This window comes from Castor canadensis, chromosome 7 (genome assembly GCF_047511655.1).
Source record: "Castor canadensis chromosome 7, mCasCan1.hap1v2, whole genome shotgun sequence".
Lineage (NCBI taxonomy): Eukaryota > Metazoa > Chordata > Mammalia > Rodentia > Castoridae > Castor > Castor canadensis.
In genome coordinates, this window is record NC_133392.1 from 76,940,904 (window position 1) to 76,963,405 (window position 22,502).

The 22,502-nt window shown below is 46.1% G+C and overlaps 1 protein-coding gene across 7 annotated transcripts in view; it reads right to left on the reverse strand.

The window, feature by feature from the left end:
* Arhgap22 (Rho GTPase activating protein 22) overlaps window positions 1-21,746 on the reverse strand; it is a 186,524-nt gene extending 164,778 nt beyond the window's left edge. For 2 of the 7 annotated variants that reach the window (XM_074079376.1, XM_074079371.1), the window contains exon 1: window positions 19,208-19,496. In XM_074079376.1, the coding sequence (XP_073935477.1) occupies window positions 19,208-19,259 (52 nt within the window). In that variant the 5' untranslated portion in view covers window positions 19,260-19,496. Of the gene's footprint in view, window positions 1-19,207; window positions 20,060-21,323 lie in introns of those variants that run through there. The other 5 variants (XM_074079372.1, XR_012449783.1, XM_074079374.1 and 2 more) reach the window with 5 other exon arrangements.
* Between the last annotated feature and the right edge of the window lie 756 nt (window positions 21,747-22,502).

The following is a 22,502-nucleotide window of genomic DNA, read 5'->3' on the forward strand; positions in this document are numbered from 1 at the left end:
GTGACCATGACCCTCAGTGGAGCTGAGGGGCTTGGTGCAGCTAAAGGAGGCAGGGTGAGCCAGGACTAAATCCAGGTTTGTCTGTCTAAGATGTACACCCTAGTCACAATACATCACTACGATTCATGAACTGGCTTCAAACATGCACATTTGGGTGTGGAGTGTGCCTGCAATCCCAGCACTCAGGAGGCTAAGGCAGGAGGAGCAAGGGTTCCAGGCCAACCTGGGCTACATAGTGAGACCTTGTCTCAAAAACAAAACAGAACAAAACAAAAAAAGAAAAGAAAAAGCATACTCGATATTTGCAATATGCTCAAATGCAGGGTCATGCCTTCCACTGCCACTATCCTGCATTGCCAATCTGAAGTGCTTTTCTAATTTTCCTCCAGTGTAAGGACAGCTGTCTCTCCTAGGAGCCAGAGCAGGTGGTGCTCAGTTGCCCCTATGCAAAGAAGAGGCCTCCACCCAGCTTTGACATTCATACCTGCTTTGCTGAGCTTTCCTTCTGGCCTGGACCCAACTCCAGGGTGGCTCCAAGGGGATGGAGCCACTCTACTCTACTCCCCAGCATAGTCAACCACCCTGGAACCCTAGCAAAGGAGCATGTTTGTGTGACAGCATGCTACCATATAGAATAGCACATGCTTAGCTCACACTAGGAAAGCTAGCCCAACAGACCTGGCTAATGAGCTTCCAATTCTTTGTTTTGTTTTTGTGGTGCTAGGGACCAAACTCAGGGCTTCAAGCATATTAGACAAGTACTCTACCACTAAGTTTCACCACTTGCCCCTGGGCCTCTAATTCTTAAAAGCAGCTGGGTCTCTTTTTGGGTAGAGTAGAAAAATCTTCCAAATTGTTGACCTCTCCATCTCTGAGAGACACATGGCCCCAAAAACCTCATTTTTATGCCTTTGTTGAAAGCCAGCAATCATTGTCATGTGAGCAGGGCTGCTCTCCCTGTAAGCCCTGAAAAAACATACACAGTGACCTCTGGGGAGCTTGACTCACAGGTCCAGAAGTTAAGAAGAATTGCTTACTATTTGAAGTCCTGAGTTTTATGCTGATTTGTGATCCCGCAATTGCTAACTCTATCCCACTTCTAAACTGAATCTGGTCATAACACAGACTCATCCAGCAAGCCTTCTTGGTTCTGTCTTTGTGGTTTCCTGACTTCAGCCTGGGAATCCAGCATGGAGGCTGGATAAGGCTGGACAAGAAACAAGCTGGGTTTCTTGAGCCTTATCAGGACACATTATATCTATCACTATGAAGTCTTGCAAAATACATGTGGGGCTTGTGCATGGTCCTAAAATCTAGTTGTGTTCCACCAATGGTGGCTGCCTGGAGGTGCTGCATTGACATTTGTGAAGTGTTTGCCTTCGGAGTCAAAGACCAGGTTGCTGTTCCAAACCCATGGCAACATTGCCAGAACTGCCTGGAAGGTGGAAAATACTCAATCCTCTCCTCTATATGAGTATATATGAGTATATGTTAATAACCAACACTACAAAGTTCAGTATGAAGCAGTATAGAAGATGTCAACAAAGGAGGGACACAGTCCCTGTTTCTAGGACACACACCTGGAGGGTGTGGTATAATGCGGGAGGGGGGGGGCGGTTTATTTGGCCTTCTATCCAGTACCTGGCACAGATCTGAAATCCTTGGAATTTCCTGAGTGGTAGAGGTGAGGGGAGTATCTTTTGTTATTTAAAGGCACCTGAGTCTTTGTTAAGATGGTAACATTGTGGGGAGGGGGGCAGGGCTGTCACCAGAGGAACCAACCAGGTGACTAGAGGGTCTGAAGTTTCACATACATCCTTCTCCAGGGAGTGACAGGGGCTAGTTTAATCATCAGTGACCAATGATGTGATCTGATCAACCTTGCATATGAAATGACGCCTCCATAAAATGCCTCAGGGAGCTTCCAGGATGGTGAGCTATGGAGGTGCTAGGAGGGAGGTGAACCTCAAGCAAACATAGAACTCCCTACCCCTTCCTCCATGTCTTGTCCATGTTTCTCTTACATCTAGTTGTTCCTGAGTTGTGTCCTTTATAATTAAACAGTAAATGTTGAGTTCTCTTGAGGTTTGTTTTAGTGAATTATCAAAACTGAGGAGGGGTGGTGGGAGCTCCTGAATGTGTAGCCAGGAGGACAGAAGAGTGGGTAACATGGACACCCATTGGTAACAGGCATCAGAAGTGGGTGCAGTTTCATGGGACTGAACCCTGAGCCAGTGGGTTCTGTTCTGTGCTCAATCTGAGTAGCTCAAGTCAGAAATGAATTGAGCTGAATTGTTGGGCATCCAGTTAGTGTCAGAGAATCCTAGAGAGCAAGACAGATGTCCAAGAATGGTTGTCTTCCCACCAGGTTGAGCCCTTGAGGACAGGGCCTGCCTCATCCCCTTTAGGCTGGTGACTATAATAGGGTTTGGAGAGAGCAGGTGCTTTGTGGAGAGCAGGACATAGGGTCCAGCAGTGCAGGGCAGGGCAGGAGGGAGCAGTTTCACCATGACACAGCCAACTTGCTCCTCTTACCACATTTTCAACTTTGATTTTCAGTCCCTCTGATGTTCCAAAGGGTTCATGAGCGATCTTGTCCTGATAATTTGGGATACACATTGTCAGGACCCCTGGGTGGGGCTGGGCACTTTGGGCCCTGCCTACAGTGTATCTGGCTGAGGAAAAATGCCACAAGGTGCTCTGATTAACAAGTTACAGGGGCTGGGCAGGAGGCTGGCTCAGCCTGCAAGGGGCACCTTTGCCCTTTGCAAAAGGCTCTGTCTAAACTCAGAGCATGACTGGCCAACCCTCTGCTTAGGCCTTGCCTTTCCAGGAGCAAGGTGTGCCTGGAGGCGATAGGTGGCTAACCTTAGCGAATTTGACAGTCATTAGCAGTTAGCATTTGCTGAGCACCCATGACACACCAGGCATCACCAGCCTGGGCCACACATGTGACTGCTCCAGACGCTTTGTTAATTTCTGTTTGTAGAAGAAAGTGGGGTCACGGGGAGATTCATAAAGCACACCTCTGAGTGGGTCGGAGGGTGTTTCCAGAGAAGATAAACTAAGGGAAGAAAACTGCCCTTGAATGTGGGCAGTACCACCTCATAGGCTGGGGACCTAGGAGGAATTAAGGGGAGAAAGGAGAAAGCTGGAAGGTACAGGCAATCTATCTCTCTGCTTCCTGCCCTGTGATCTAAACTATTTCACCACACCCTCCCCACCCTGAAGGATGGAAACCTCTGTGAGCTAAAATAAGACCTTCCTCCTTTGAGTCAGTTTTCTCTGGTATATAACTAACATAGAGGGAGTACATATGTGTGCAAGGTCACTGGCTAGGAGACAACAAAACTGACATCTTAACCCTAGCCTGCCAGGTTGAGTAACACCAGGTGACTCTTGAGGCACAGGTATCCATCCACCATATGCATCTGAGTGATGGAGTGTGTGGACTGTGTCTTCTGTGGCTGTCCCCTGCACCCCTGAGATCCTGAACCAATCCACAGGCCCAGAAATCTGCTTTCAGTGCATTTAACTCTTCCTGGTGACCCATTAGCAAATGTAAAGGAAAGAAAATTTTGAAAGTGTTTGAGTCATGGGCTCAGTAAAATATGTTAAAGCACTTTATAACCAGCAGAATTTTATCACAAAATGAACCTAAACCCCTTCTTACTCTCCACGTGACTTCTTGGAGTCATCTTTGGTGAAAGTGGGGCAACAGTGACACATCTAGCAGTAAAAGGACAACTTTTCCAACCATTACTTTTGGGAGTCTGACCCGAGAGAGGCTCCCTGCCTTTGAGAGGCAGTTGTGGCCTGGTGGCTGGACGACTGCTGCTGAGACAAAGAGAGGAACACAGTGCACATCCTGACCCAGGTATCCACTCCCAGGAGCTCATCTTGCAGGGAAAGGTGTATCCACAGCATTTCTTATAACAGTAACAATGTGGAGATGACCTGAAGTGGCTCTGATGACATGAGGCCCTCAGCCTCCACCTCCACTAAGAATTTCCTTACTTAAGGGCACCCCCCACACAGGGGAGCTGCTAACGATGGCTGGTTGCTTGGGGGTACAGAGGCCTGGCCTTTATCTCCAATTTAGGACAAGTCTGAAAGCCCATGTCCGTCTGAGAACTGAGTTCAGAGTCAACTGAGGCAGCTGTTTGCCTGTATCCTTTGTTGAAGCCCAGCTCTTGGCTCTCCCTGGGCACCATGGAGGAACTTACTCCCTGCTGATCTCCATTACAGTCTGCTACACTGCATGCCAGTCCCCTGCACACTGATGACTTGGGGGACAGTAACGAAGAGGACTCACACAGCTTGAGGAGCTGGTTGTTCAATGGTCTTTGTTTCTAGCCACAGGAATGATGCATGCCTGTCAAGTTCTTGGAGCTGACCTGACAGCAGTTATTTCTGCAGATTGGAGCGTGAATTTGGAGTCACCTGCTTTCTGCTTTACTCTTTCCTATACTGCTGCAATTCCTTCCATGAGCATGCAACAGTAAGACTGTGTGCCAGACCCCAAGTGTGAGCTCTCTGTGCCCAGTGTCTGCATCATTCCATTCTGTTTTTTAAAAAAATTCCCAAGGGCTGCGGTTCATAGTCAGAGATTAACAGTAGGATCCTACTGTTTGTCTGGAAGGGAATTCCTTCCTATGCAGGATTTATCCTGTATCCTTATGTGAACTCTGCTTTCTTTATTTAACCCTCATTGCAGTCCTGTGAGGTATTGCCTACTATAGCCTCCTTTTTATACCTAAGTGGACAGTTCATATCTGAAGAATAAGACCACAGAGTAAGTAAAGTAGTGGAATCTGGGACCATCCCCTGACCTGGTTTTCTTTTAACAGTGTTTTTATCTTTCCACAAGTGGCAAAATGAAGTTAGCAGTAGGGTGTGAGGCTAGAGGCGGGAGACTGGCCTTTCCTGTGAGCTGTGGACAAGGCAATCCCTGTCAACCTCCATCTGCAGAAGCCACACATGTTGACAGGGACCTTGTCATGCCAGGGTATAAGAGGAGAAGGTAGCAGAGGTCTGGATAGAGTAGGGACCTTGACACCATGGGTATCCATGTCCCGACACTCATCCTCACCTCTTTCCAGTCCACAAGGATGCTGTCTTTGATTGCCCTTGTTTGTATGGTAACTGGTTGGTAGTATTGCCTGCCAGCCAGCACACTTGAGAGAAGCCAGTTTGTACCACTAGCCCAGCCATACTTGGGGCAGCCTATGGGTACATTCACACTCTGGGGTGGAATTGGATGTCTGTGGCCAAGGGTGTCAGTTGATGTCCCTACAGGCAGAGTTAGAGATGGGGCAGCTCAGATCTGGACTGATTCCCACCTCTTTCACTCACTAGCCCTGTGCACTGGGAATGTCAGTAACTGTCCTGACCCTCTGCTTTCTCATCTGGCCACCAGGGGGAACCTCTCCGTCCCCACTGAGCTGGGCCAGTGTTCAGTGAGCCTGCAGGAAGGGCAAGTTGCCCTGTGGGTTCCCATTTTATATCCATTTCAGGAGTGTGTTTCTCCCAGATGGGCAGGAACAGAAGTCACCACAGGAAGCGGGTTCTCTAAGGAAAGCTGCTGACTCAGCCCTTACTGGGTTCAGCTGCTGGCAGTGTGGAAGTGTAGGCTTCCGCTTGGCTCCCCAGAGGACAGAGTGCCTGGCAGAGTGTCTGTCTAGACACTTGCTCCGGGTTCTGCCCAGCCTCTTCCTGGCATGGAGTCTTCACTACCCCTCAGGGCCGGCAGCTCAGAGCCCAGGAAACTATGAGAGTTGAACTGTGTCCCCCAAAACTTTTAGGATGAGGCCCTATGCCCCGATACTTCGGAAGGTGCCTGCATTTGGAGGTGAAGTCTTTGCAGAGGTGACTAAATAGGGCCATCAGAGTGGCCCTATTCCGATTTGACTGGGGTCCTTATAAGAACAGTTGTTCAGAACACAGACACACATAGAGGGATGACCATGTGAGACACAGGGAGAAGATGCCATCTGCCATCCAGGAAGAAAGGCGTCAGGAGAAACCAACCCTGCTGAGACCTTGGCCTTGGACTACTAGCTTCCGAACTTATGAGGAAGCAAATATCTATTTCAGTTATCCAGGCTATGGTACTCTGTTATGGCAGAGTACCCATGTCCTGTCCACTTGGCCAGCTCTGGCTTTAGTTCAAGATTTCCCTGTGGGCAAGCACACTGCTGGCTTCCTGTTCCAGGCTCCCAGCCTTGGGGCTGTCCCTGAGCCCATGGAAAGAAATGCTGTTGGAAGTGTGGCCATCTATGCCCCTGGGTTAGTCTTCCTCTCAGGGTGACTTCAGGAGGAATTCCACCCCTTCTCAGACAACCTGTAGAGGGAGCCTATGGTACTGCAGCAGTCTCATTGTCCCTTGACCTTGGTCTTCTCTCCTTCCCGTCACTCTCCAGCTCCTCAGTCCTGCTTCCTGCCACCACCTCTCAAATATACTTCCACCCAAGCCCTTGACTTAGGTCTGCTTTGGAGGAGCCCAACTTATACATAGCTTCACCACCTACTAGCTGGGGGAGTAGGACAGCAGGTTCAACAGAGCCTCAGATTCCTAACCTGTGAGATGAGAGCACTGCTATCTTAAGACTGAGATCACCTGTTGAAGTGCATTGTAAATGGGACCAGGTGACCTCAATGCCATTATTTATTATTATTTTTAGCCTGGTGGTAGCACCAGATCCTTTCTTCATCCCTGTTTTTATTAAAGAAAAAGAAAGGAAAGAAAGAAGGAAGGAAGAAAGAAAGGAAAAAATTAACCTCCAGACTCATTTCCTGGGGATCTGCGTTGCCAGGTGCAGGTGTGCACTGTGGGGAAGAATGGGGGCTATAGGATTAATGATAACTGCTGCTCCCCTCTCTCCTCCATACAGCCTTGGCATTTGCCCCTGGCTTTCTATAAAGACATGTTAGCCAGAGGATGGAGGAGACACCTAGGGCAGGGTGACTGGGTCTTCCCAGGCTATCCTTGTATTCATGCTGTCTGTGTGCATGGGTGCCCAAGGCTTGGTGCTTGTGCAGGGAGACTGTGCTGAGCAGGAGAGGATCCTCAGAGCCCCAGGCAAGGCCATGGCCCTTTTTCAGAAATATCCATTTAGTCTGCCTGCCTTTGAGTTGTTCTTGCTTGTGCTCTAAGAGCCAAGTAGGATGTTCTCTGCCTTGGGATCCAGCCCTGACTCCCAGGCTGCATTGGGGTGTCCCTGGTCCTTGTACTCCTGCACCAGAATCCTGCCCTTCTGTAGACCAAGGTATTTAGAAGAGGGGTCTGACACTACACATATATCTAAGCATTTGGGACAGTGCTGACTGGCAAATTGACTGGCTCAATAAATGTTTGTAGACTTATGGCCACAGTCACCTGGGTGGAACAGTGGTAGCAAGCAGAGTCCTCACTTGTGGTAACACTAAGAGGTCATGGATGGGCCTACCAAGTCAGAACCTTGGTTAGATTGCAAACCCAGTATATGGGAAGGGAAGTCAGTAGGGGGAGGACAAAGGGACCAGAAGCAGAGCTACTCCTTGAGTTGGCACATGAAATGGTTAATAAGCCAGGATAGAACATCAGATTTGGTGGGGACACATCAGGGAGGCAGAGATCTCAGGGGCTTCTTCATAATGGCTGAGACATCAGCTTAATTCTGAGAACCCTTCTAGTATCAAGGTCAGAGGGGATAGGTGGAACAGGGAGAAAAGCTGCCCCTACATACATGTTGCTGCCACCCCTGCCAGATCAATCTGCAAGAAGCTGATCCTCCAGGCCTTTGGTTGAACATTGATGAGAGTCTCCTGCCCCAGGAAGCCACAGTTCTGAGGATGCAGATGGAGAAAGAGTAGACACTATGTTGGGTTGAGAGATAAGGGGTAGGAAGGAGCCCTGGATCATTGCTTATGTGAGATCAGGTAGTGGGTGTCTCTCTTTACTCATAGAGCTGTTGCTAACAGAAGATTGACAGGGGACACCATCTAACAGGGGACAGGATTGTATGGATATATATATATATATATATGGATGAATGGATGGTGAATGGGTAAGTTGATTGGTGGATGAGTGGAAAGAGACTAGATGGATGGTAGATGGATGGATGGGTAGGTGGGTGGATAGATGGTGTAAGGGTCAGTGTGATGGGATTATGAGTTGATAGTACTTACTAAAAAGGTTGATGAGGAAGGGCACTGAAAATCCCTCTCCATACATATGCCTCTCCCTGCACCTTCTCCTAACAAAGATATCTCTACTCCTCTGGCTGCCAAAGCCTGTAAGATATACTTTGACTTGCCTCCTTCCTTCATACTGGTCTACGCACAGCCAACCACACAGTCCTATGCGTTTCATCTTCTTAGGCTCTTGCCCTACTATTTGAACTCAGTTTCTCATCAGCTCTGCTCTGTACTATTTACATGACCACCTTCCCCATAGGGATCCCTGCTCTGACCTCTTACCCCTACCTACAAATTCCCTCCCAACCCCCAAAGCCCTTCCCTTTGGATCTTAGAATGACATCCAACCTTCCATTGACTTTGCTAATGAAAACTAGAAAACAGGGTCTTCTGATGACTTTATAATTCAACTTGACTGCCAATAGTATTTCCTAGGAATCCTTTTCTTGTGTGTTTGTTGTGTGACTGGGTCACAGAACGGAAGCAGCACGCACACTCCACACCCTTTGTTGCCTATCAGCAGATTCATCTCATCAGCAGGCAGCAGCAACTGGGCTGCCCTTGCTCCACCTTGTGGGGATCCTTGTTCAGCTTCTCTGACTCCTGTACCAGGTTGTGTGTGTGTGTGTTTAGATTCATGATGAAGGGGTCTGGCTTCTGCAGGATGACTTTGCATCCCCAAAATCAAATACTCCATTATGTAGCAAGAGCTCCTTGCCCTCCTCAGTGCCTCCCTGTCCAGCACCACCAAGTGTGCATTTTTATGCCCCGCATCTGGAAACTGTTGTCCCCTCTATATTCTTATTGACTCAGGCTCTTAGCAATGCCATGTGATCTTCATTAGTCCTCCTTCCATGCTATTCATTCATTTAGATATTCATATATTCATTTCAGTGATGGCTATTCAACAGATACTATGTGTTGGGCATTCCTCTGATTTGCAAACTGCTCTAACTGTAACTTTCCCCTTCCCTTCCTCATTCTTAGTGGTGCTTGCATAAGGACCAGTAGTGTGGTAATAAAGCCTGAGGATGCAGCCTGTATTCTAGATGGAGAGAGGATACGGAAAACCTGAAATACAAGGAGGCGGGACTCCCAGCGGTGGCAAATGCAGAGGCTGGCAAATTCTCTTCCCAATAAGAATGGACAAAACTGACAAGTGTAGCCGTTTTGTACTCTGGCAGCTGACAAATGCATGAAACAACCAGGAAAGGCTCATGCTTGAAAAGCCACTCCCCTGTGGGTAAGACCAGTGTAAGGCCCCAGTTCTTGCTGGGCATTGCTCCTACCCACTGCCCCCAACTCAGTTCTTACAGAGGTTCTGCCAGGGTGGGGCCATCATGGGGAGCAGCCCCCACATGAAAATGGCTCATTCAGTTGAGTGGTGGGAATGTGAGGACCAGTGCTCCATTAGTCAGAGCGAGCAGTCACACCTGGCACACACATTCCTGCCTGAGCAGCATGCATGTGAGTGGAGACCCGAGGGGGCTGGGTACCCACGCACTCTAGCCAACCACAAGACTGTGAGCATCGGCAGAGGTGAGAGGCAGGACCCTGTAGAAAGAAGCCAAGGCAAACTTAACCTCTGCTCCCCACAATGTTGAGCGCATCTCCCCACCCACACACAGACCTCCTGGAAGAGGATGCAGCCTTAGTGGCCCAATCATTGGTTGATTACTAAATTACACAGAAACAGGGGTGACTCTTAGGAAGCCAGGTTTAAGAATAAAAGCAAGAATAAAAAGCGAATGTAACAGAGACATTACTGGCTGCATGCTTTGAGAGAGAAAGATTTCACATATTTAGCACAGGTGAATTACCAAACAGTTCAACATTATTCATATGGGAAAATCAGAATCCTGAGTTCCTACAATATGATATCTAAAATGCCCAGTTTTAGCAGGGTGTGGTGGTTCATGCCTGTAATCCCAGCACTCATGAAAGCTGAGGCAGGAGAATTGAAAGTTTGAGGCTACCCTGGGCTTCATAGTGAGACCCTGTTGCAAACAAAACAAAACAAAACAAAACAAAACAAAACTAATAAAATGCCCAGTTTTTTTTAAACAACAATGAGATGTACAAAGCAAAAGAAAAATATCATTGATATAAAGGCCAGTCAACAGAAAATCTGAGGGTCTCCAGATTTTGGATGAAAGAGACAAAGACCTTGATAAAGTACTATTGAAAGAATTAAAAGAAACATGCTTAAAGAATTAGGGGACAAATAACAATAATGAATCAACAGAGAATTTCAATGAGATAGAAAATACTAAACAATCAAATGGAAATTCTTGAGTTGAAAGTTCAATGACTAAAATGAAATTCACTAAAGGAGCCCAGCAGCAGATGTGAGGCAAGAGAAGAAAGAATAAGTGCACTTAAAGGGAGAGCTATAGAAACTATCCACTATTAGCCAGGTGTGGTGGCACATACCTGTAATCCCAGCATTTGGGAAACTGGAGCAAGAGGATCACAAGTGTGAGGCCAGCTAGCCTGGGCCACATATGGAGACCCTGTCTCAAACAAACTACCCCCCACAAAAAAAAAGAAATTATCAAATACAAACAACACAGATAAATTTAAAAATGAAGAAAAAAGAACATTCCTACAGAGACCTGTAAAGAAACATAAATTATGCCAATATATGTGTAATGCAATTCCCATACAGCTAGAGACAACAGAGACAAAGGCACAGAAAAGTTATTTGCAAAAAATAATGAATGAAACTTCCTAAATTTGATGAAAAATATTGGTTTGCACATATTACAAGCTCAAAGGACTCCAAGGAGGATAAATAGAGCTGTATACTCCAACACACGGGTGGATACTGGATGGATGGATGGATGGGTGGATGGTAGGTAGATGCAAGGTTGGTGGATGCATGGATGATGCTGAGTCAGAGTCCAACTGTTGCGAGACAGAGAAAAGCTTGAAAGCAGCAAAAGAAAAATGCCTCCTCACAGGGTGGAGCTCCAAGATGATTAACAGGTGACGTGTCCTAGGAACAAAAGAGGCTAGAAGTGAAAGATCAGTTCGAAGTGCTGAAAGAAAAATAAAACCTGTCAACCAAGAATCCTGTCCAAAAAGCTGCTCTTATAAAATGAAGGCAAAATGACAAAATTGCCAGAAAAACAAAGACTGAGAGAACGCCACACTAGCATATCTGCATTGTAAGAAACACTGAAGGAAATTTCTATCTGCAGGAATTCATATTCACAGGAAAAACTAAAGAATGACTTATTTTTCTCTTAACATCTTTTAAAAACATAGTGTGTATAAAGCAATAATGATAACAGCAGATTTTCAATCTTATATAGATGTATTTTTGCATGGTCTATGCAGATGTATTGTGTGCATGGAGCAAAGTTTCTGTTTTACAGAATTAATTATGAATCTGAAGTAGATTGAGGAAAATGGATATTAAATTCCTATAGCAAACACTAAGATGGTAACACAAAGAGTATAAAAATAAAAAATTAAAGTAAAATACTAAAATATCTAACACAAAAAAAGACAGCAAAGGAGAAACAGAGAGACAAAAAGAGAGGAGACATACAGAAAACAAACTACAAAATTATTGATAAGTTTATCAATAATTACACTAAATGTGAATGATCTAAATACACTAAACAAAAGACAAAGATGGTATATTAGTCTGCTTACTATAATGAAGTACCAGAAGTAGGTTACTTTATAAAGAAAAGTGGTTTATTTTGGCTCACAGTTCTGGAAGTATGAAGTCTAGGGTTGCATCTTGCTGTAAGAGTCTGGAGGCAGCATTGCATGTCACATGACAGGAGACAGGGAGCACAAGTGCATGTCTCTTTGCTTCTGCTCTAATCATATCATAATGGGTTCACTAATATATGTCATAATGATCATATTTGGTCCTAATCACTTCCCAAGGTCCCATCTCTGAACACCAGTCAGGTTCACTTCTACCCTTTTAATACCTTTATTGTATGACTTTAGAGATCCAACTCCTACATGAGTTTAGAGGAATTAGCCATATTTTAACTATGGCACACAATCTGCTTACAACAGCAAGATTCTATCATCTGCTGTCTATAAGAGACACATCACAGAATCAAAGACACAAACTTATTGAGAGGAAAAGGATAGGAAAAGATATGCCACAACAGTAATAATAAGACAGCTAGAATTGGTCATGTTAATATATGATATAACAGATGTTAAGAAAACAAACATTATGACAAAGAGGGATGTTTCACAATGATAAAAGGGTGAATACATTAGGAAGCTACTCTGGTTTGAATCTTAAATATCCCTCAAAGGCCTCTGTGTTAATGGGCTACGCAGCTGCTATTGGGAGGTGGTGGAACATTTAGGAGGTGGGGCCTCATGAAGGAAGTTAGATCATTAGGGGTGTGCCCTTGAAAGGGATAATGGGACCCAGCCTCTTCTCTCTTCCTTTGCTTCTTGGTTGTCAGGAAGTGAAAAGACGTCTCTCTGCCCATGCTCCTGCCATGATGTGCTGTGCTGCCATAGGCCCAAAGCAACAGAGTCAGTGGCCATGGACTGGAAACTAAGAAACCAGGAGCCAAAATAACCCTTTTTCTTTAGTAAGCTGATTTTGTCAGATATTTTGTCACAGTGATGGAAAGCTATAACAATTATCAATTTATACAGAGTTAACAAGAATGCTTCAAAATACATGAAGCAAAACTTGACCATAATCAAAAGAGACAAGATAGCTAAATCATAAGAGTTAGGGATTTCCATACCCAATCTCAATAATGGATAGAATCAGTAGACAGAATATCAGTCATGATATATAGTCAATTTTACCCAATTAATATACATAGGCATTCCTCACAATGACCTCAGAATGCACATTATTTTTAAGTACATCTGACACATTTTTAGGGTAGATAATATGCTAGGCCATGAAAAAGTTTAAAAATTTGAATCATACAAAGTACATTCTCTGATTATACTGGAATTAAATTAGAAACAATAGCAGAAATAGATTTTGGAAATCCTCAAATATTTGAAATTTAACACAATTCTAAATCAGTCAGGAGTCACAAAGAAACTCAAAAGGGAAATTTAAAAGTATTTTGAGTGGAACAAAAATGAAAAAAAACCCAGTACACTAACATAGGATACAAACAACTCAATGCTTCAATTTATAGCTTCCAATACTTCTATTAAACTAAAGGGCTCTGGTTAGTAACTCAAGCTTTCACCTAAAGAAACTAGAACAACCAGAAGCTAATTCAAAACAACAGAAAAGGAAGTGATAAAGATTAGAGAAGAAAGAAATTCAGAAATAAATGAACTAGAAAACAGCAAAGCATTAAATTGATGAAACCAAAAGATAGTTCTTTGAAAAGATTAACAAAGTTAACATGCCTTTAGCCAAATTAACCAAGAATTAAAAAAATCAGGACTGAAAAAAGGAGACACCATATCAACTCTACAGAAATTAGAAAGTCTTAAAAAGAAATACCGTGAACAACCTTATACCAACACACCAGGCAATGCAGAGAGTGGGTAGGCTCCTCGAGAGGCAAATGATCAAATCCATGACACCAAGGCTTCACGTCTTTCAGAAAAGGAGGGAGAGGGTTGGCTTCCTAACCTGTTCTCTGAAGCCAAAGCCAGACAAAGATTTTATTAAAAGAAAACTACAGGTCACCATCCCTTACGAATATACGCACAAAAGTGCTTAGTAAAAATGCTAGCAAAGTGAATTCCAGCAGCATATAAAATAATTACAATGCCATGACCAAATATGGTTTATCTCAGGAACGCAACATAAGATGGACCCCTGAAAAAAATTAATGCTATACATCTATTTTATGTCCATACATTCTATTAATTTCAATAGACTCAAGGACAAGAGCCATATGCTCATTTGATGGATGCAGAAAAACAGCTGACAAGCTTCAATAGCTATTCGTGATTTTAAAGCAGAAACTGTCAAAAACTAGGAATGGAAGGAAAAGTAGTCAATCTGCTAACAGGTATCTATGAAAAATCCAGAGCATCATATGCACTTGTGAAGAACTGAATGGTTTTCCTTTAAAATAAAGACAAAGAGTATCTACTCATCCCCTCTAATAAACACTGTACGGCAGGATCCAGCCGGTGCAATAAGGAAGAGACAGAAAAAGGGGAGGGTGACAGGGAGAGAAAGACAGAAATCAAAACCATCCAGACTGGAAAGGAAAAAGTAAGTCTGTCTTTATTTGCAGATGAGATGATACTTAGAAAATATTCATTTGGGAAATAATCATAAGAACTAATAGAAAACACCTCGCTAGAATTAGTAAGTTGCTTAAGGTCTCAGGATAAAGACCAACATACAAAAATCCGTCATATTTCTATATATCAGCAATAAAAATTAAGAAAATGAAATAACAACTCATTCAAAATACTACCAAACAGAATAAGCAACATGGAAATAAGTTTAACAATGAAGTGAGGACTCGAAAAACACTGCTAAGAGAAATTAAAGAAGCTATAGATAAATCGAGGCACATCCTTGTTCATGGAGCTGAAGACTCAGTCATGGAGAGCATGAGAAATGTCTTCAAATTGACCTGCCGACTCAGTGTGATCCTGTCAAAACCCCAGCAGCCTTTATTTTGGGTAGAAATTGACACACTGATCTGAAATTACATATGAAGACATGGAAGCCTAGAATAGGCAAAAGAATTTGTAAAAATACAGAGTTGGAGGCTACTTGATTTGGAAAGATACCCTAAAGTGATCTTAATCAAGACAGTATAGTGCCAGCACAGGATACATGCATACATCAACATAACAGAGAGTGCAGAATTAAATTCTAAGATTTGTAGTCAATCATTTACAAAGGTGCTTGGACAGAGCAAAGGAAAATCTTCTAACAAAAGGTACTGGGGAAGTTGGCTATCCAGATGGGAAACAAAACAAAACAAGCCAAACAAAATCTTTTGACTTTATCTCACACTATAGGTGAAAATTAACTCAAATGAGATGCACATAGATTTAAATGTAAGTGCCAAAACTATACATTTTCTAGAAACAAATATAGAAGAAAATATTTGTGATGTTTAGTTAGGCAAAAGTCTTAAGTCCCACACCAAAATCATGATTTATTAAAGAAAACAACAGATAAACTGAACTTCATCAATATTAAAATCTTTTGCACTTCAAAAATTGAGTGCACCATTTAAGAAAAGGAAAAGTCAAGCCATAGACTCAGAAAATGTTGGCCAACCATATGGGTGGTAAAAGATTTCTTTCTGGAATATATAAAGAACTCTTACAAACTTTAATAATAAGACAGATAGTCCATTTTACAAGTGGATAAAAAAACAACCAAACAGGTATGTTATCAAAAGAGACTCAGCATCATTAATTGTTAGACAAGATGCTAATCAAATTCCCGACAGCATATCACTTTACATCCACCAGGATGGCTATGACAATAATAATAAAAAGATAATTGCAAGAGTTGGCAAGAATGTGGAGAAACTGGGATTTTCATGTATTGCTGGTGGGAGTGAAAGATGGTACAGAGGTGGAACATATTTTAAGTTTCTTAAAAATTAAACAAATTTACTATATGACTCAGCAAGAGAAATGAAAGCACATTTTCCCAGAAACGCATTAGGTGATGTTCATAACAGCATTATTCATGATAACTCCAAACTGAAAACAACTCCAAAGTCCATTAACTGGCGAGTGGATAACAGAGTGTGCATCCGTCTGTACATATCTGTACATCATCCAGCTGACTGGGAACACTGTGGTACACACGGGAGTGTGAATGAACCAAAGAAGACCACGGCAAAAGACTCCACTCCTAAAAAATATCCAGAAAAGGCAAACTTATAGGTTAACTGCAGATCCGTGGCTGGGCTGGGACTGGAGGTCACAGCAAATGGGCACAGGGGAACTTTCAGGATGACAATTGTACGAGTGTATACATGCACTTAGAATGGGTGGATTTTACCACATGTAACTTACACGTCAATAAAGCTGCTGAAATAAATGTAGAAAATGATAAGGACTCCTGTGCCTTGGGTTGAATGTCCTCCTGGTCCCTGAATTAAAGCTTGGTCCCCAGGGTGGCCAATATGTAACCTATTCCATTCTGACTCAGGCTAGAGAAAGCTTCAGCAGGAAAGGAGGCTTGGGGAAAGTCTCAGGAGGCGAGTTTGTGAGTCAGGAGGCTATGGGGGTGGGGGTGTGGAGCATAGTCCTCAGGGTGGGCAGAGTGCACGGCACTGGCACATCTGAGCAAGTAAGGAGGAGGTTGCTTATAACCTTCAATAACTCCCTACTACCTATGCGAAAGAGTCCATGTTTCAACATGATAATCGATTGCCTACTTTTCCTCTCTTACTACCCTTCCCCCCACTTTAGTCCCCTTCTCCTGGGTCTTCTATTTTCCCAGGACAGTTTTGCCTCCCCACCTACTTGCATCCCTCCACCTACAAGCAGGGAGGAGAGGATACGTTGGTCAGGACAGAGAGAAGGGCCAGGTGAGAAAGCCTCACAGGTAGGGAGGCTGGGGAAGGGTGTGAGGGGGCATAGCCATTCCAAGCTACCTCCTGGCCTTGGTCCTCAAGTAAGTCATGGTCCCAGGAGTCCTGGACTCTGAGGGATGGCTGGAGTCAGGGGGGTTGGCTCCTCTGGACTCTGACTGGGAATAGGCAGAGCCTACTGTCTTTCTTATGTGATGACTGAGATGCTGTGGCTCCTTGGGCAGGGGAAGGGCCCAACAGGGTCAAGTACAGGGAGAAGCCACCAGTCCTTGGGAGACAATCAGGCAAGACCAGTGGCCAGAAGTTTGGAGTGCTGTTGAGCCGAGGCCGCAAGGGTCTGAACTGGCAGGAAAGTTCTGTTGCAAAGCTGAAAGCCAGCCAGGGATGGGGCCAGGGTAGCCCAGTGCTGGGCAAGAGTTTAGCATAGGCCTCACCAGAGGGGAGATCAAGACCCAGACTGATTGGCTGGCCTCTGGCTGTCTGATAGAAGGAAAGTTCTGAAGTTCTGGCAGGTTCTTGATTTGGCAAAGTTGTGGGCAAAGTGAAGAAGCAAGGTGCAATGGCACAATTTAACACCTACAAGACTACCATTTGCCCCAAATCCCTGGAAATGTCTATTAAAACAAAGTCAAGTTCCTCTCTCTCAGGGATGCCAGAGAAAGAGAGAGAGAGAAAGAGAGAGAGAGAAAGAGAGAGAGAGAGAGAAAGCGACAGAGAGACAGAGAGAAAGACAGACAGAAAAAGGGACTAACCATGAGATGAAGGTGGGGAGGAAAAGCCACATCTCCCTGTCCTGGGTGAGTCCTTTCCTTTCTGAAGCCTTCCATGAAATGGCACTGCCACTTTTACAAAGCTACTAAAGTGTTTGCGATCAGATAATCTGCACACATTAATCCAGTCAAAAGGAATGAAGAGCCTGACACATGGCACAGCATGGATGAACCTAAAAAATGTTCTAAGTTGAAAAAGCCAGACACAAAACGACCAGAGACATCCAGAATAGGTAAATTCGAGCAGACTGGTGGCAGATTGTTGGCAGCTGGGGACAGACCTGGGGAGACAGCTGCTTACGGGGAGGGGAGCGTGGGTGAGGAAATGTTTCCAGCTAGCTAGAGGCAGTAGTTGCATGGCATTGCGAATGGATGAACTGTTCTTGGTTTATTCTTCCAAATGGTTAATTTTAAGTTATGTAAATTTGTCTTAATATAGAAATTGATTTAATCTAACTCATTAAATCTGTGTGCAACATCTTTGTCCCTTTCTCAAAAGATTAGCTCCTGTACTCTGAAGCAGGGCAGGGGCAGGTAAGACAATTTATTACATCTGAGAAATCTGGCAGCTGACCCCTCCAACAAGTGACTTTTCCTTTCAAGTTGGATGATGCTGTGAGGCCAGCTCAGAGGACAACACCTGGAGGTGGCCAGGCATAGTTTCCAGGGCCTGAACAGGGCTGTTCCCTCAGCCCTATTTCCACTCTCAGAAAGTGAGATCCAAGGACATGAGACATGTTTGCAGCTGGAGTCAAGCCCAGAGTGAGAGCCAGGTTTCTGGCTTCCAGCCCATCTAGTTCTCATCTCTGTGAACACAGAGCCTTACTCCTCATCCTGCAAACATCTGCTTAGACCCCTGCAAAGGCAGCTGTGTGGAGTCTGAGCCCTGAGCCCTTCTGTGGCTCTATCTGAGGCTTCCTGACCCTGGATGCACAGTACATCATCTGGGATTTAAGAAATGTGCTGGTGCCTGGGATCTGCCCAAGACCAGTTAAACCTGGATCTCCAGAAGACACTGGGGATTTTGCAAAGCTCCTCCAGTGATTCTGACACGGAGCGAGCCTGTGGGGGACTAAGGTCAGCCTCTCCCCAGCCAGCATCTGGAATTTCAATCACTACCTGCCAGAGGACACTCAGATCCAGGCAACCAGGCACCTTATCGTATGACCAACCCAACCAGCTCCTTCCTGCCTGGGATCTGGCCAGTGCCTCCAAATCTGACTTGAGCAGCACCTGCAGGGCATGCCCAGCCAGCAACTGCCTGTTACCCAAATAGACAGTGTTCCACTTTGTCTACAGTCACCTCCTGGGCACATAGCTGGAGCTACTGAACATCCTTGTTGATTCTCAATTGCTTGGCTAGATGGTTTCCAAGCAGGGATTCAGAACAGCTGCAGGATACACAGCCTTTTTGCAAAGGCCTTGCCTTACACCCCAGCAGCCCTCAGACACTGTGATCCTTACAGACTCTAAATGTCCTCAGAGCCTAGAGCCACTGGAGTGTGGGCTCCCTGACAATCCCAGACGAGTTGAGCCTGTTTCCAGGCAAAGCATTACCCCAGTTCAGGACTGAGCACTGGGCCACTGGCCAGTGCCTGGGAGCTGAAGGAGGGCAGGTCCCTGTCTATGGATGCCACTTGTTGCCCTTAGCCCACAAGACCAAGGCAGCTCCTTGGTGGCTCTGGGTGACCCCATCCCAAACAAAAAGTCAAAAGCAAAGGCAATCATTCCTTACACAGAACAGAATAAAATTCTTACTGAAATATCTGGCTGCGAAGGTTCTTCTTTTGCTGGAAGCTGTTGGCAGCATAACGAAGCCGGAGCTCTGTGCAGATTTCTCCTGTATCCTTTTTATAAAGAGCCAACCACATCCTCAGGCAGACAAGCTAATTCCTGTTTTCCAGTAACAGGAGATCAGCATCTATAGAAAAGAAATATATTTAGAATGCCCTTTATCTGGCGTTTGCTTAGATTTCAAACACAAAGCCTGCTGTGAGTTCTCCCTTAGGAGAACAAACCAGGGATCTTGGAGTACCCTTGGGGGAAGTCACGGGGGCCTCTGGGTATCGGTTCCTCAAATCTGTAAAATGGGAACAACAGTGATGACAAGTGCCTCTGAGAGGGAACAGATGACCGGGAGTCAGCGGAAGTCAGGGACTTTGTAAATGGCAAAGCTTTCAGCCCTCATCAGCTGCTCGATCTGATTTTTCCAATTAGCTGACCTGGACTTCAGGGAGCTATGTTTTCAGACGGCCTGGAGAGGCAGGACAGACAGCAACATGCAAATTTGCAGTGTGACTCCAGTTTGCATGAATGAGTCTCGTCTGGGGTGGGCAGCTCACCTGTCCCGAGGAATGAACAAGGACTTGGCCTCTATGCAGGTGCAGGGAGGAAGCCCAGGAAAGCTAGTGTCAGGCCTCATCCAGCAGTCAGCTGTGGATGGTAAAGCGTCCCCATTCTGTGTCTGGACATTTAGCAATATGACAGCATAATTTACACTTGTGGAGAATTGGGAAAAAAGAGGTTTGACTATGAAATAGGCAAGTGACATTTATGCAGTCACGAGCATCACTAACACAGTGTCCCGCAACCTCAGGCAAAGGTGGGCTCTAAAATGGCAAGTACAATGTCACCCAATTAAACACATCTGGGTTTCTAGAATAAAAGGGAATTCATTGCCTCCTTTAGCAGGAAAGTTCTCATAATATGGGCATCAAGAATGGCTAGATCTAGCAGTTTTTAACAATGTCATAAAAGCCTGAGTTTCTTTCCAGTTCTCCTGGTTGCTTCTGGGGTGTCTGCTTCTTAAAAAAAAACCAAACCAAAACAAAAAACTCTTTTAATTCTGGAAGCATCCCCAGGAGCAAGTATTTCTTCTCTTCTCTCCTGTCCAGCAGAGTAGTATTGGAGTATTGTCTTCCCCTGTCTCTCACAGATGTGCCTGGAAGCTGCCCCTCCCCAATCTCCCAAACATCTCCTCTTTCCTTTCATTTTTTTTAAAATTCGGAAATACAAAGTTTAATTAAACATTTAAAAGATGATTGCATATATCAATGAAACATTAGCAAATTGAATTCAATAATAAATGAACACATCTCTTTCCTCCGGACCTTGATTTGAACTACTCATCAACCCATCCCTGAACCAATCCAAATCAATGCGATGTGCCGATTGGCTAAAACCAACCTCTTCTGTCTGTCTCAGGAGCTGGTGGGGTTGGCTTTCCACAATGCACTTGGAATGGCATAGGAAAGAGATGGGTGATAGGTTAGATGCTGGGGTGCTGTGACCAAGGGGAGGGGAGAAGGGCTCCAAGAATATTGCGCCCACTGTGGGGCTGCTGGGTGACAGGAATGACTTCAGGAGTAGAAGGGACAAGAAAACTGCTCTTGGATCTCTTCTCCCAGCCTTTCCATACCCACCTTTCTCTGCGCAGGTTAAGGGTGGGTTGCCCCCAGCTAAGCCCAGTACAGCCCAGCACACAGCCTGCAGCCTCACCTTGCTGGAAGTCAGGGAGGGAGAGCCCGAGGACCTGGAGCTCTCTGGGGATGACTCAGCCCTAGCAGCCGCTGGCACTGGCCACCCAGCAAACCAGCTCACCAGCGGGCTGGAGCCACCAAGACTTCTTGGACTCAGGCCCATACCCCACGCCCTACACCCAGCCCACAGACATTAATGACAGCTCACACTTAGTAGTCACGACTGGGTACCAAACATAGTTACCTGGCACCTGCAGGCACCTGAAAGAGGGTCTCACAGTGCAATTGTGCGGCACCCAAGTCACAGGTTTAGCGTGGCTGAGGTGGGGGATGACTCTCCCGTTCCAAGGGTGGACACTGGTGTCCTGGAGTGGCCCAGTCACGTGAGTGCTCACCTTCTGGCCCGTTCTTCGTCTCCCGCAGGGCTCCATGTGGCACTCCGTAGTCCAGCCCCTAGTGGGTATCCGAGCCACGGCAAAGGGACAAACAACTAGGCACCCACGGGACAAACTGAGTGCTGCTCGGCCAGGGTCTTCTCACCTGGAGCTGGGGAGCCGGGCTTCTCTGCCTCTGCCCGGAAACTGTCCGGGCTCCTTCCTCGGCGCTTGTCACCCGAGGGCGCCCTGGCCTTGGCCCTGCCCCGGGCCCCATGTGACAAGCCAGCCGGTAGGACCAAGGGATGCAGCTTGGACTGAACATCGCCAGGCAGGATGCAGGCTCCCCGGCTCCTCGGTGCCTCTAGGGATGATGAGCTGACGGCAGTCCTTGGCTGGCTTAGAGGCTGCGGCAGCCTGGGCGGCTCGCGTACGGTCCCTGGCTATGCGGACCCCGGCCGGGCAGCGCGGCGCGGGGCGCCCCCTGGTGGTCGTCTGCAGGCGATGCCGCCAGAGCTCCCCGCCGCCGTCTGGTTGCCTGGTTACCAGCGCCGCCACTCATCGCGTCCTGCTCTCAGGAGCCTCTGCTCTCCACCCGCCGCACAGTGGCTTTGGACACAGGGTCTTCCTCCCGGCAGCTGGATTGTCCCAGGTGGCCCAGCCCTGTGTCTCCACGTGGGGAGGAAGTTGGGACCAGAGAAGTCCTCAGCAGGAAGAGCCCACAGATTGCACAGGAGAGATCTGAGTCATTCCCCAAGGCTCCTGCTTCTCTCACCTCATAGATTAGGAAACTGAGGCCAGAAAGTCTCAGTTCATTCTCCCAAGGTCCCAGAGCTACAAACTACACCGCAGACATTTGACAGCCAAGGCCTGGGAAGGAAACAGACAGAAGGCCTTCACTGTCCTGGCCTCCCATGGGGCTCTGGTGGGTAGAGAGGAGCCTCTCCGATAGTGGGCCAGCCTCTCACTCACCTGACTCAGCGAGGCCCAGTGCTTTTGTGCCCTCTGACCCAGGCAGGGGTGGCTAGCTTGCCTCCTGAAGTGGACACTTCTTTGCTGCTTCACAGGGTAAATTCCACAGCCTCTCAGACCTCATTCCCGTTTGCAGAGTGTGGATAGGACTGCCACGGATAGGTCTACCGGGTAGGTCCGTTAGAGGGCCAAGTGCAGGGCGGTGAGTCTGTGAGTCATGCAGGGTAC